The sequence below is a fragment of the Sylvia atricapilla genome, chromosome 5, assembly GCF_009819655.1.
Source record: "Sylvia atricapilla isolate bSylAtr1 chromosome 5, bSylAtr1.pri, whole genome shotgun sequence".
Classification (NCBI taxonomy): Eukaryota; Metazoa; Chordata; class Aves; order Passeriformes; family Sylviidae; genus Sylvia; species Sylvia atricapilla.
In genome coordinates this window covers 43,736,227-43,750,618 of record NC_089144.1, presented here as the reverse complement: position 1 = coordinate 43,750,618, position 14,392 = coordinate 43,736,227, and the positions used below count along the sequence as shown (strand labels likewise).

The window sequence follows — 14,392 nt, the reverse complement described above, 5'->3', positions numbered from 1 at the left end:
TTTTTTAGGTTGGATGATTTTATTTGGTTTTGTAATCTTAAATCTTAAAAAAATCTTTTTATGATGCTTTTCTTGCTTCTTTGGTTTTAAAACTTTGAGGCAGAGATGGCCATGCTAAAACCTTCTACAATATATATCCAGTTTGGGCATGCCATTTCAGTTCTGGGTTGGAAGTAAGGAGCAAATATTTATTTTTAGAGCAGATATATCACTGGTAATGTTCTTACCATTACAGCTAACAATCATCTAAAAGACAGGTATAGACGCCAAGCTGGGGTACATGACTTGGCAAATCAGGCTTCAGAGTACTTAACTGTAGATCAGAAAAGTTACCAGCACAAATAGCAAAATTCCAGGTGTATGCAAATTTATTCTACCTAAGAAAATGTATTAACATTGTTTTAAAGCAATTACTGTCTTCTGGCCAGCTTTATAATGGATTTGATGTGGAAGAGTTTTGCCTACAATGAACTTGAAGTCAACAGAAAGTGTAAAACTGTTTTAACACTATAACCCACACTCTTCTTAGCTCAGATGATGCAGAAATTCAGTGGTGCATGTGTATTTGTTCCAGATTAAATCAGCATTGTTAGTTGACCCAGTAATGCATCTATCTGGCATTAATGGAAAGGAGCCTCAGCTGTTGAAGGTTGATCCTTGATAACTGTGTAACCACGTGGCAGTTATCATACCACAGGAAATGCATTTGTTCCTTTTTCCTTCACTGATACCCAGTGCCTCTTTGCCCTAGGCTTTGGTATATGCATTTTATTTTCCATAATAAATTAGATAGTTTTTGGGGTTTTTTCCTTCAGTATTTTATGAAATTGCAAAATTCATCTGCTCTATACCAGAAAAAGGTGAGTGAAAGGTCTTTAATTTTTTTAGTGAGAACATTTTAGCTCCCAAAAAAACCCACAAAACAAAAAAAACCAAAAGCAAAAAAGCTTAACTGAGAAAGATTTTTAATCCTCCTTTGTTTATAACCAAGATCCTTCCTCATGTCTAAAACATTACTACAATTGCTACATAGACAGGTTTGGCTAGTACTGCAAGAAAATCAAGGGCTGGCCAGCCAGCATTTAGCAGTGTGCATAGACTTCTACATTAAAAAACAAGTCTGGATGACTTGAAAGGTTAACTTTATAATAACAGATACCAATTAAGCGTTACGTGATTAGTGTAATGCTATGGGTCTATTTGTTTACTGTTTTAAGAAAGCCTGTTAACCTCCTTTTATAGTTAAAATTCAGCCTCTTTGTTTAGCAGCCTGTATTCTGACCATTTAAAAATGTTTACTGAATTGCTGATGCGAGACATGTACACAGTGACTCTCAATAAAGACATTTACTGCATCTACTTATATACAAGGCCATGAACAAATAATGCATTAATGTTCAGAGAGAGGGGACAGTGTTTGAAGCAGTGCTGTATGGACCTTCCTATCTTTTTTAAAAAAACAACCAACCAAAGAAAATAACCCATGCAAAAGCTTGTTCATTGCACTTGGTTAGCTTTGTGTTGGAAAAAAAATCCCAACTCATGTCAGGACCTTCAGCATTTTTTGCAGTTATGCAAAAGGGTGACCAAAATGATGCCCCTAACTATTATAATTAAATTCAATAAAATTAAATCATAAAGAAAAACCTTCCAACATAAATCTTCATACACTGAAAATACATTTAATGTTTCTGCTGTAACTAGGAAAGTCCTACTAAGGTTAACTTTAATAACCACTAATAATGACATGCAAATGATCACTATTCCCCTACTTCTTTCATTTGGCATTTAAACCATTTTGCTTAAAAATCTTTGAAATAATCTCAAACATGCCTAGACTGATGGAGATGAATAAGTTTGTGTCTAAGAGGAGGGAAAGATGAGCTACATATGCATATTAGAACATGCCAAGGTGAACAGATAAGTAACCCCAAAGAAGCTGTTATTCAAAATACTTTAATTTTACTCTACTGTGAAATTCCACAAAGCCCCTTTTTTTGTTCCTTTTGACCCATTTTCTGTGCCATTACTGGAAAGTACTAGGCGAATTGCCAACTATTCCTAATGTCTCTGAGTAATGGGATCAGAATGGCAATGGTATCACCACAGCTTTTGATGGTGGAATTCAAAATGTTTCTTTTGTGGCAGGCTTTCAACTTATGCGGAATAGTTCTTAGCTGAGGGCAATTGGCAAAGAGTGCTCTGTGTGACTCAGCAGCAGATCTTCTCCATCTCAGATTTTGGTAATATTAATATGAGGTTTATTTTTTACATGAACTTATACCATATTTATGACTTAAGTTCCCTTACATGCTGTTGGGCTTTCTCTAGTTCCATGCCTGTCTCTCCAGCTACTCCAGCACAGCTACATGGCGTATGCTATACAGGGATTCAGTATGAGGTGGATGAAAAAGGAATCAGTGACTGGAGCAATTTTTTTGTTGATAATAGAGATAGTTCTGTATTCTGTCCTTAATTGGGGTTTCTTCGGGTGAGCTGTGGAAATTTTACAACATTCAGATTCTGTAATACTAGAATGAAGTCATGACTTCAAGCTCTTGGATTGGTATTAATGCTGGCCATGCAACTTTTATTAGTACACACACTCATTACTCATGCAAGTAATTGCACTGGCTTGAAAGAGTCTCTCTGTAGCACAGGAACAGGTTTCGAGGCACCAGCTCTTTGCTAGAGACATCACCACAGAGTCAGCCAGGTTCTAAAGCAGCTGAGCAAACACACTCTCTCTGATACATGCAGGCAGAAGTACTGGTTCTCTGGCCAACCTCTTCAATACTATGGGTGAAGAATTGCAGAGCTGATATTTTTCTCTGTAGTGAGAAGGGAATGGGTCAGGAACCATTGGTGATTAGTTCAAGCTTAGACTAAAACTACCCTATGGGTTTTGCCCAGGTCTTTAGGGAAGCAGAAGTGGCTTCTATGTGCCTTTCAATGTCCTTTTCCCCTGCTCCCCACTGCAACCTTTGAACCCATGGGGCAGTAAACCTCGAAACAGAAACAGCATAGATATCTCAAAGGTGTTTTACATTTTTTGGGCTTCTGACAAAATTAATGACTGGGTGGAGGTGAAAGATCCATGTTTGAGCTACTGGAAAGGTCAGCAAGTTAAGATCCTGTGCAGCTCTGAAGTGACCACAGCACATCCTGTGTGGTAGGGATCTTGGGTCGCCTTGGAGAGACAGAAGATGAAATTTCTGTAAAAGTAAAGCTGTGGGAGATGTTTTTCATGGGACAATAGACTTAATGTCTTTCACTGCTCATAAATAATTTGGTTATCACCACCTAATGGTTGCCAGTAGATTTACTAATTTACTACTACTAATAAATATTATTAGTAATATTTGATTTTTCTATAAAGCTTTTCATTGTAAAAATCCAATATATTTTCACCATAGAGAGATCTCAGTATTTCTTTTTTTTATGGCTGGAGAGTTCTACACAGAGGACAATTTGGGCTGACTACAAATTATATACAGTTCCCAAGTTTAAGATTAGTGCCCAAGCAACTGATTATCTGAATTTGCTAACAATGGTTTAAAAACAGCCAAATATTTTTCCAGGTTAAACACATTTATTCTGCTACTAAAGCAGAGAAAGAAACAAAAAGTCAGTAACAAAGTATTAAGAGTTCAGTCTAAACTGTCAAACTCTTTTGAAGGCAAGATATATGCTATAAATCTAATACCTAGCTATTTTCTATTTTAAAGTATATTCTGTGTAAATACTAACTTCAGTAACCAACACAGATTTCCATAATTTGAGAAGTCTAAAAAGGCTTTTAGCTGTTTTTAATAGCTTAGTACTCCTATGGCTGCTGTGGAGTAGATGTACCTTATTTATGCAGGGTGGTAGGCAGGGAGAGACTGGCAGCTGCCAGTTTTAGCACTTGTCCAGCAAGATCTGTGTGCCCCCATTATACAGCAGTTGTTCATATGTGCTGCTAAATAGCCCTGCCTTCAGCTGAAAATACATTTTTGCCTAAATCTGCACTTCATAAATCTTCCAAATTTTCTCATACACCTTTCATAAAGTCACTGAGGTTTGTAAAGGACCTTCAAGATCATTAGGTCCAACCTTTGACCAAATATCACCATGTAAACCATATCCTTTAAACAAATTGAGTTTCATAGAGCTCAACTTGAAAGGAGAGAGCCTCAGAAAAAGATACGGGTAAATTTGAAAGCTACTTACTGAAAGTATATGGAACAGTACACAGTGACAGTCAAAAGTGTACAGCTAAAGAGCTAGGAAAAGAAAAACAACCAGAGGCTTTATAAAGAGGATACTTAAAAAGATCTTGTAAAATGGGATAGTTTTCCAGTGCTGCACATCTTGAACCAAAGGAGCTTGTGGCCAAGTGATTTTGAGGTCAGGAATTTTACATGACTGAAAATAGTCATCTGTATAAACACTGAAAACATGTAGGACAATAAATAGCCCAGAAACTTGTAGGCCGTAAGTGTAAGCAAGCATATGTACTGTGCATATGCCACATGTGTTCCTTGCCATTTTCTACCAATGACAGTGGCTCATTGGAGCCCTCACTTAGGGTAGAAGATTGTGTGAACACCAATTCTTGTAAGCCATGATCCAGACATCATTGCTTTTTATTTGACTGTATGCATAGCCATTAAAAACAAAGAACAACTCCCCAAACTCCCAACAAACCCCTGCAGTTATCTATTGGAAGATCTGAGAAGTGCTGGTGCACACTGGGCCATCCTGAAAACTGCTTGTTCAGTCAAAAGACTGTTTTCAGTTCTGTACTGAAAAAAATGCTGGCTTTACAGATATGCAATGGGTTGTTGTAGTTCAGACACTCAGCCTTCAACTTGTGTTTAAAGGATAACATACATGTTGCCAACTGGTTTTGGAAAAATCTTTGCTGTGACTGTGTTCTGAGACTTTCTACCAACAATTGACTCTTTGGATATAAACCTTCTAACCCTCCTGTCACCAAACCCTTAACAGAGCTTATAAGCTTGGATGAAATGAAAGTTTACAGCTCCCATGCCTGAGGACACAGCCTATTTACCAACAGCTGAAAATCCTATTGAATTTTAGGAGAGCACATGATATGAACTCACAGACATTACCATACACACAATAATTAAAACCAAGGACTTCCACTAGAAATGGGAAAGATTTAATATTTTCCTCTAGATTTCAGCCCCAAGGGTGAGTTTTTATGTGCATTGTCTGGTACCTAAAAGCAGCCACATTGCAATCTTTCCTTACAGCCAGGATTTAATAGGGTCTCTCCTCTCCCTGGCTACATATTTGAATTTGTAGGAATGCAGTATCTTTGAATTTTATTTAATACTTAATACTTTAATATTTATTTAATACTGCTGTATTTGAAATTGGTCAATAGATTAGAAGTTACTGAGGTAATGATGCTTGGACAGGGAGACAGATGCATGTGTTCCAACATCCACACAAGAAAAGGATCATGTATTTCCTTTCAAGTCTTGCTAAGAAAAGCCTCCTCTGATACAAGACTTTTAACTAGTGTCCTCAAATTACTATCATCTTCCTCTGAGCACTCAGGATTTGCTAACCTAGCAAAAACATTCGACAAAGATGGGTTGGTCGTTACTTGGCTCTGGCAAATTAAGCACCCTGCAGTTTGTTGTGTAGGCTGTCACTCTTGTTGAAATATCTATAAAACTTGTAGTCGTTTCTGTTTAGATTCAGAGTAAGTATCTATGGTTTGCCTAAATACTTAAAGATTATTTACAGCTGCACAAAACCAATCTTATTCCCATTATTAATCCCAAGCAAAATAAATGAGAAAAAACCTCACTGCTAAATTTCAAAGCCATTTTGTACAATGGACACATGAAATGATGTCATGAGTGTGACCGAAGTCACCACTCATCAACTGAAGCCATTACCAAATGTGTGTATGCTCTTAATGTGCCTCAGTAGTGGATCCAATGACATTAACATGAAACACACTGGAACCTGTAGCTGCAGCAAACTGAGTCCAGTCACATAACATTGCCATATTCAAGCCTCCAGCTGCGACAGCCAAATTCTTCTGGTCATGTGCTCACAACTCACGCAATGTGTGAGGATTTTAGAGTACTTAGAAATGTCAGCTCCTGGGTGGAAAAATGTTTTTGATCTTTACAGCACAACTGGTGCTCTGCTGTGATATTTGTTCTAGTTGGCACAATTAGTCATTGACCAAGTGTATTATTCACTCGTGACACTTTGTCTGGCATCCAGCATGTAAAAGTTGCAGCTTTGGATAGAATGGGGAACTGTAACTTGTTGAATTACATATTCTAGAGGGTACAGGTATTTCAGCAACTCTCCTGCCACATCTGATGTGGGGTTTGCCTCAGCACCTATGGATACTTACTGTTTCTCAGTTAAACTTGTCAGGAAAATTAATCCACAAACAGCAGAAGTTGATGTCCAAAAAGGAGACAGAGGAGTCCTGTAACTTTATTTGAATAAAGGGAGAGGTCATGAGGCATTCTCCATGGGACCCCTCAAAAGTTTTAGGGGGTGCACCCTCCTTTTTATCCTGATTTCCCGGCCACATTTTCCCCTCTCTATTTCCTCATTGGCTGAGGTACTTGAGAGGTACAGACTCTCCAAAACGCCTAATATCTAATGTATACCCCTCCGATTTGTTTTTCCTTGTATCTCTGTTTTCTCTAAATCCAGAGATTTAGCACAGTCTTGAGTGAGTAACAGTCTGTCAATTAGTGGAATTCCTATGGAATTTATGGTTCCCCCCATTGCTTCTTTCACCTCTCCGTTTCTGGCCTTATCTACCATCAGGCCCACAGTTTGTTTTAAAGACACCTCATTCTCATTCCTTTCAAACTGATGCTTTTTGGGTTTACCTTTCATTCTTTCCTATTTTTTTTTTGAAGGTGTCTTTGTGTGAGACGTTCTTTTCTGATATCTAAAAACACCTAATGGGTCATGCCACAAGGTCTTCTATTCAGCTGAGGGCTTGAAACAAGGACCTGCTTCATCAGAATTTCTTGTAATTATCCGAACAAGTTCGCTTTAACAATCCTCAGGGAACGCGCATTTCTCGGTACTTTCAGTGCTGCACGGGTAACAAAGTAACACGGCGCTGCATTTGCGCTGTGCCTCCTTCAGAGAGCCCTCAGCTGCAAGCTCAAACTATAGTCTTTTTCCTCCTCTCGGCCGATGCCAGATTGATGCCAGCAGCAAGGGGCCCACGGGTGTCGGGAACCGGGAGCAGCCCGCGACAGGAGAAAGGCCCTCCGTCCTCCCCCACCCTGCCCTCAGCAGCCGGGTCGTCTCTGGGCGGCGGGCACGGCGGGCACAGCGCAGGGACAGACCGACAGCTGCGGCGCCGGGCGCGGTGCGGCGGGAGGAGCGGGCTCCGGGGCGCAGACACCATCCCGTCCCGGGAGCAGCCCCCGGCCGCGCTCCGCGCCTCTATCCCTTTTCCCTGCCCCGCTCCCCGCGGCCGGGCGGCGGCCGCAGCCCCTTCCCCGCGGTTCCCGCCCCTCCCCGGGGCGGAGCGCGGCGGCGGCCCCGCCTCCCCGGCCGCGGCGGCTGTCACGGGGCGAGCGGGCCGCATCGGGCTCCTGCGGGGCGGGGGCGGCGCTGCGCGGGGCCCCGCGGCTTCCCTTCGGCCTGGCCGCGGCTGCCCGGCGGCATCCGCGCTCTACCACCATGTTCAGGCGGATTCTGCAGCGGGTAAGGAGCGAGACCCGCCCCGGCGGCGAGGGCGGCGTGCCGTGCCGGTGCCGTGCCGGCGCCGCTTCCTGGTGCCGGCCGGGCTCGCAGCTGCGCTCCCCGCGGCGGAGCCGGAGCCACCGGCCCTGTCCGGCCCGCCCCACGGCGCAGGGTACAGGTTAGGGCCGTCGCGGCCCCGGAGGCCGAGAGGCTGTCCGCCCCCGCCCGCTAGCCGGGGGACGGCCCCAGCCCCACGGGACGGGCCGTCCGGGCCCGCCGTCCCGGCTGGGGGCGGTGTCGTCCCCCGGGCTGGGCGGTTCCCGTGGCCGGGCCTGTCGGAGGGGCGAGGGGCGGCCCTGGCCGGCGTGGCTCCTTTCGGTAGCGCGGCGGCGTCTCCGCCCGCCGCCTGAGCCCGTCGCCGCGCCTGCGGCCGCCCGCGCGTAGGTCGGGCGGGATGAAGGGAAGCCCGGCCTGGGCAGAGCCACCGCCGGGACCTGCGGTGATTTCCTCAGGGGCCGGCAGGCAGGCAGTCGGCTCTTAACGCCGAGAGCCAGCCCGGCAGCCACCCTCCGGCCGCCTCCCGTGTTTTAGAAACCGGCTTTTCCGGCAGCTCTGCCGGGCTTGGAAAGCCAAGTTGTGACACTCGTTTATGAAACCGTTCTGGCTCGCTCAGATCCCCGCGCCGGTGCTGGTCGCCTTGCAGTTGTCCCGCGGCTCTGGGGGGAGCTGGCCGGACCGCTGGCGCAGGGCAGGGCCCGGCGTGCTCCCGGCTCCGTGCGGCCGCACGGCGCCCAAAAGGGTTGAGTCACGCCGGCGGTGGGCAGGCAGCGCTCCAGAGCCCGTACCGCAGGAGCGCGGTGCCGGTGTCACGCAGGAGGCGCTCACGGATAGAGAGAAAACCAGCTGCTCTCCCCGTTTTATCTGCTGCTGTTTCCAAAGCGTGCTGTCTATGTAACTCCTCTGCGAAAGAGTGTTTTATTGGAAAGGCTGGGTTGCCCTCTCTATCTGCCATGCAGAGAAGCGTTGCTACAAGAATGAGAGGGGAAATAAAGTAAGCACGCCACCAACATTTTCAGTATAAAACATACCTCAGATTATTTTTCGGTCTTAGACTCTGAGCAGGTGAAGATCTTGGTCTGTTTGGACCTTCGCGTTTACAAGGAAGAACTTCCTTCCTGAAGCTTAATTGGAAGCCCTGCTCACAAGCAGGGAAACTTAGTACGGACCTAATTAAATGTTGGCAGCAGTTAACTGGGTGTTTATTACCAGGCCATCAAGGAAGGCTTCTGCAAGAGAGGAAAAAGCTTCATACAGTGCCAGAGGGTATTTGCCCCAAAGTGTGAATTCAGCTAAAGACGTCTTACAAAAATCAAAAGTCAGTGCAAAAGTTTCCGTGTGAGAAAAAAGACATCTTTTCCTAAATGATTGAACAAACAGTTGTTCTCCAGTTCCTACTGAAAATTACAGGATTACAGGAGAGTTTATTGTCAAGAAAGGTGAAACAGACTTCTTCCTGCCTAAAAAATAGAGAAATGCCAAGTTTTTTGAAGGTGTTAACCTCTTAATTGCTGAAAATAGCAATGCTTTTAAAAATTCACCTCATACTAAAAAGGGCTTTAGGCATTGTGAAAAATAGGAATTGCACGCACAACCTTGTACATACGTACCGTTTTTACTTGCACTCTGGTTGGCAAACTGTGAAAAATACTTCTGCTGTACTTCAGTATTAAAAATGAGTCTTAGGTTTATGTTAGATATTTTAATAAAGACCATCATTATTAATATCTTTCATGTGTCTGGTGCAGTAATTTGAAGGATAAGGAACCTCCTCCTGACCCTTTTATTGTCCATCATTTGTGTAGCTGACACAAACCCCCTTCTTTTCTGTCACTGAAACATAGCTTCTTTGCATATCTCTTTGGTTTGTTATATTATTATAGGTGATGCCACCCTTTCTAGCCAGAGAGCTAGTCATTAATGGTGACATAACTTGAGTTATAAAAGCATGTTTTTTGAAAAAGGAATTCTTTATTACTTTCCTTTTTGTTATAACTCAGCTGGGTGACAGACTGTGAAGGAGTAAGACAACAGCTACAAAGATACGGTTTATAGTTTCCTATTCCTGAAGTTTTGAAACATCAGATGTTTCTTTTTCATACTACTTCTCTACCTTGATGACCGTTTTATTTCTTCTGCAGTTGTAATTTCTGTTTTTAAAAGCATCTTCACTATGACTTTGAATACATGTTTTCAAAGTAGAAAGTATTATATACTGAACATTACTTATTTAGTTTTTGAGGTTAGTATCTCCATGCTGTCTTCAACTAGCTCCTCATTTTACATCTTTTCCCTACAAGCATCTACATTTTTTTACAAGTTTCTTAATTTTATGTGTGTTTTCAACTTGACATCTCAGGGATCCACCAGTTTTGTACGTTTGCAACATAAAACTCCCTTTTGTTGGTTGTTGCCGTTTCCTGGTTTCGTGCATTGTTCATCATGCTGGTCTAGAAAACGGTAGTTTTTCCCAAAAGGCATCTATGTGGAATGTCCAAGACACAGCTTTCCTGCTCAGATAGTTTGGGTTTTGTCAGCGGATTCCTTGGAGAGCAGCCTTTTCTTTATTGTGTTCATTTTTGATGCCCTTTGTGGGCATTGTGTCATCTCTCTGTTGTTAATCTACTAGTGGGACAGTGGCAGTTGCCTCTGGCCTGTTAAAGCAGAGCTCATTTCTTGTATTTGCAAGGAGGAGGCATTTATTTTCAGCTGGTAGAAAACTGATTACTTTGACCTCCTTCTGAGCCTTCTTCCCATTGCTTATGATTTTTTTAGTGGACAACTCATCTGTTGGACCAGTGTGACTACTATTTACATTTTTTTTTTTTTGCCTCCGTTATTTGTCTTTAACTGAATGTCTACAAGTACTGGCTACTGTGCTCTTCTATTGCTTTTTGTTTCTAACTAATGCTCGAGTTTTTGGTCTTGAGATCTTGGTGTCTGGGGGAGAAAAGGTCTTTGCAGGCATTTCTGTAGTACAGTTGCCTTTTCTCATACTCCAGGCTCAGGCATGGAGATATTTACTTGTCTGAAATCATTGCATCTCATACCTGCCTTATGATTTGCTTTTCACATTTATAAGTACAGGGCTTGCTAGATAGCATATTTACCTGGGTCATGCTGAACTGCAGCTGTGCCTCTGCCGTCCTCAGGAGTCAAAGGGAGCACGTGTGCCTCTTCCTGGGCACAATGTGCTTGTGTAAAACTGATGGCATGATGGGAAAGAAAAGCTTTATGCCCTCGGAAGTCAGGAGTCATTTCATTTTACAGAGTCATAAAATAGTGTCACACTGCTTTAGAAGTAAATGGTGTTACAGTTCTGTATGGCAAAATACCCTGTTCCTAGCACTGAGAGTTCTTTGGCAACAAGGGCTTTGGCCCTCTTACCTTCTCATTTTTGTGTCTTGTCTGTTGCTTCAGGATCTTTTTATGGTTGTAGTAGTACCCTTAGTAGTAATATTTAAATCTGTGCTGGAAAAACTGTTGAATCTGTATTTTTTTATATCTACTCAAGGTTTTACATATTTTTTCAGAGGTTTTAATTTATTCTGTATTTAAAATTGCTGAGAAGAGTATTCTGACTGAAAGGAATGTAGCTATAGACAGATAGAAGGCTATCCAAAAATGACATGATCGTGGGTCCATATTTATACTCCCTCATCTTAATGCATTAACTCATTCATTATATAATTTTCTATTCCATTTTGGAAAACAAGCTGCAGTCATTGTCATCCTTTTTGGTGCTAATGATGTTTCTTTTTATTAACTTGCAGTTTTGAGAAAACACAGAGAACAGCATTATGAAGTTTAGCATATTAATTCTACAACTCTAAGGCTAGCAGTAGAAACATATGCTTCTCTGCAAAGTAAACAAATGCAGTTCAGAGAGAAGTATGCTGCATCAAAGACTAAATTTACATTAGTCTTTCAACCCTGGGTATGCCTTCAGATGTCGAATGTTAATTTTGTAATTAATTTTGTACATACACAGAAACCTGAGTGGAAATTTTCTTTTTCTCTGGGATTAGTAAGTCATTTATTTGCTCTCTTGTATAGGCCGTCTGAAAACAAAGAACATCATTCTGAGTCCTTTTATAGATCACAAAGTCCAAATTGTTCAATCAAATGTGATACCACAGTGGTATGTGAGCATAGCATGACTGTGTGTATGAACTGATTTGATGATGCAATGATGAATTAAAAAAAGACATTCCAAATGTCCCATTCTTTATTTGGATGATTTTCTTGCTGCTCTATGTATTTTGCAAAGGACTATGGACTATAACTTGAAAGTTACTTAATGGCCTCTTTCCTTTCCACTCTTCTTTTCTGTGCATGGCACTCACAGAAAATGTCACCGTTTGTACTGAGCTTTCTAAATCTAGCTTGGAATGATGCTTTCTCTTTTCAAGAGCACACATTGATTTTTGAAAGGTTAAAAGGATTTTGCCAGGTACTGTGTAATAATTTCTGTCATACAATGCATGCAATAAGACATGCCATCCAGTGCTTATTAGTGTGATTATAGCATGTCGGCAGTGTTTCATAAAGCAAGTACTTTAAACAACCATAGAGTAATGACAGTGTACAGTGGAGTAATAACAGAAGAGCTTGCATCCTGGAGGTTGTAATAATCTCAAATTTGTAGTGCTAGAACTAGCAGAACTTAATATGCAAATCTCATTGCAAAATGGAGTCAACTCTGGGGTGTAACAGGATGGGCAATTAACAATGTACAGTAGTGTTGCATAAAGAGTTATGAGGTGAGGAAGATATTGTGTTAATTGTTGCAGAAGATTATTGGATTTGGAATGAAATGATTCATTAGGTGTGCTGAAAGTGTATGTTCAGATATTGCAAAAGTGGAGGTAGATGCTGTCTGTCTAAAGAAGCAGTTGGACCATCTCTTAGTGCCAGTGAAACATTAGATGCAGGATTCTAGCTTCTTTCTTCTCTTCCTGAGAAACCTGGCTACAACTTACCATTTTTTGTTTTAGATATTCTTCTTCTTCTGACTGTCAATGGAACACAATTCACATGTTCATTAATGGAGTTACTTAATTTGTATTTCACAGCTTCCCTGTGGGATATCTGTTTCTGTGGGCAGCGCTTCTTAGGCTACAGAGCAATTGAGGCAGGAATGGAGCTCAGGAGTTCCTTAGTCTGAGCAGTGAACAGGATCAACTTGAAGGTCAAGAGCAAGTTGCTCAGTCCTGTCTCATACTGGAAAAGCTGTTCTTTACATCCAGTAGGAATCTCATTTCAGTTTTTGTGTCTGATCTTTCCACTGTGTGCTGCTTAGACCAGCTTGGCTTTCTCTGTTTGATGGCTGTGGTGGCGTGGCTGCTGTTTGGTGCTCACAAAGTTGTCTCTACTTTCAGGCTGAGCCAGCCCTGTTCCCTCAGCTTCTCCCACAGGTCAGATGCTTCATCCTCAGATGTGTTGGTGGCCTTCTGCTAAACTTGTGCTGGTTCATCAGTGTTCTCCCTGGACTGGGAGAGCGGTATCTTGACATGGTCCAATGAGTGCTGGCCAGTGGGGAATGATCACTTCCCTTGATCAGTTGGCTGGGCTCCTTGTTCACACAGTCCAGGCTGCTGGCAGCTGTCTCTGCAGACAGGGCACGCTGTGGGCTCCTGTTCGACTTGCTAGCCGACACATGGCCTTGGGCCTATTCCGCAGAGAGACCTCTGTTACTGCCAGGAGTTTTCCTTCCCTGGCACAGGACTCTGCGTTTGTCCTTGTTGAATTGCATAGGGTTCCCCTTGGCCTGTTTCTCCTGGCATTTCTATCTAGGTCCCTCTGAGTGGCAGCAGTGCCCTTGAATGTATCCGCTGGTCATCCCAGTTTGATATCATGTGGAAAACTGAAGAGTGTGCATTTTGCATGTGTATAGTATCTCTGCTTACCCCCCTTTTTGCCTCTCCTGTTATTAACTTGCAGAACTTGCATAGCCTTGCCTGTTGCTTTTGTAAGTTGTACTGGAAGGAAATGGCATTTGTATTTTCTTTAGAAGTACAACACAACTAACGTGAAAAAGACATGGAGTAGGAAAAACCAGAGTATGTTGATCACTTAACTGATGACCTCAGAGAAGGCTGGAGTGAGGAGAGATCGTTGTCCTCTCTTACTGTCACCAGCTCCCATAGCTTAGTGCTTCACTCCTCACTTTCCTTTGGCCAGTCTTCAGAGCCGTTCCAAAACTCGAATGTATTTCACTGGGCATTAAGCCCCTAATCAGTAAACTTAACCTGTTACATATTTTTTAGAATTGATAAAAAGGCATCCAAAGACATCCTGGATGCTGTCATCTTTGTTATCTTTGGTTTTTTATCTATGAAAGTTGAAAATATAACATTCTTCTTAAAACAAAGCAGGAAAATATACTTAATATTCAAAGAATGGGACTCATGTGCTGCGGATATCTTATAAGAGGTTATATAACTGATTTGTCTTCAAAAAGAGGATCTATTTGAACAAGAAAATTCTTCTCCAAATAAGATTTTGGAGGCACCAAGATCAAGGAAATAAAACTTTGACCCTCTCTCTGTAGATTTCAATCTATATATTTAAATTCTTTATCCTCTTATATTAAATTATAAAATCCTTTATTAGCATTACAAGTATTTCCAGATGG

At 42.3% G+C, this 14,392-nt stretch overlaps 1 protein-coding gene across 3 annotated transcripts in view; it reads left to right on the top strand.

The window, feature by feature from the left end:
• Positions 1-7,584: 7,584 nt before the first annotated feature.
• Positions 7,585-14,392, top strand: part of EEA1 (early endosome antigen 1) — a 232,134-nt gene continuing 225,326 nt past the window's right edge. For 2 of the 3 annotated variants that reach the window (XR_010743630.1, XM_066319268.1), the window contains exon 1: positions 7,599-7,719. Coding sequence is in view for 2 of the 3 variants with exons in the window: in XM_066319268.1 (XP_066175365.1) it covers positions 7,696-7,719 (24 nt within the window). In the remaining variant the exon portion in view is untranslated. Of the gene's footprint in view, positions 7,720-14,392 lie in introns of all 3 variants that reach the window. The other variant, XM_066319269.1, reaches the window with a different exon arrangement.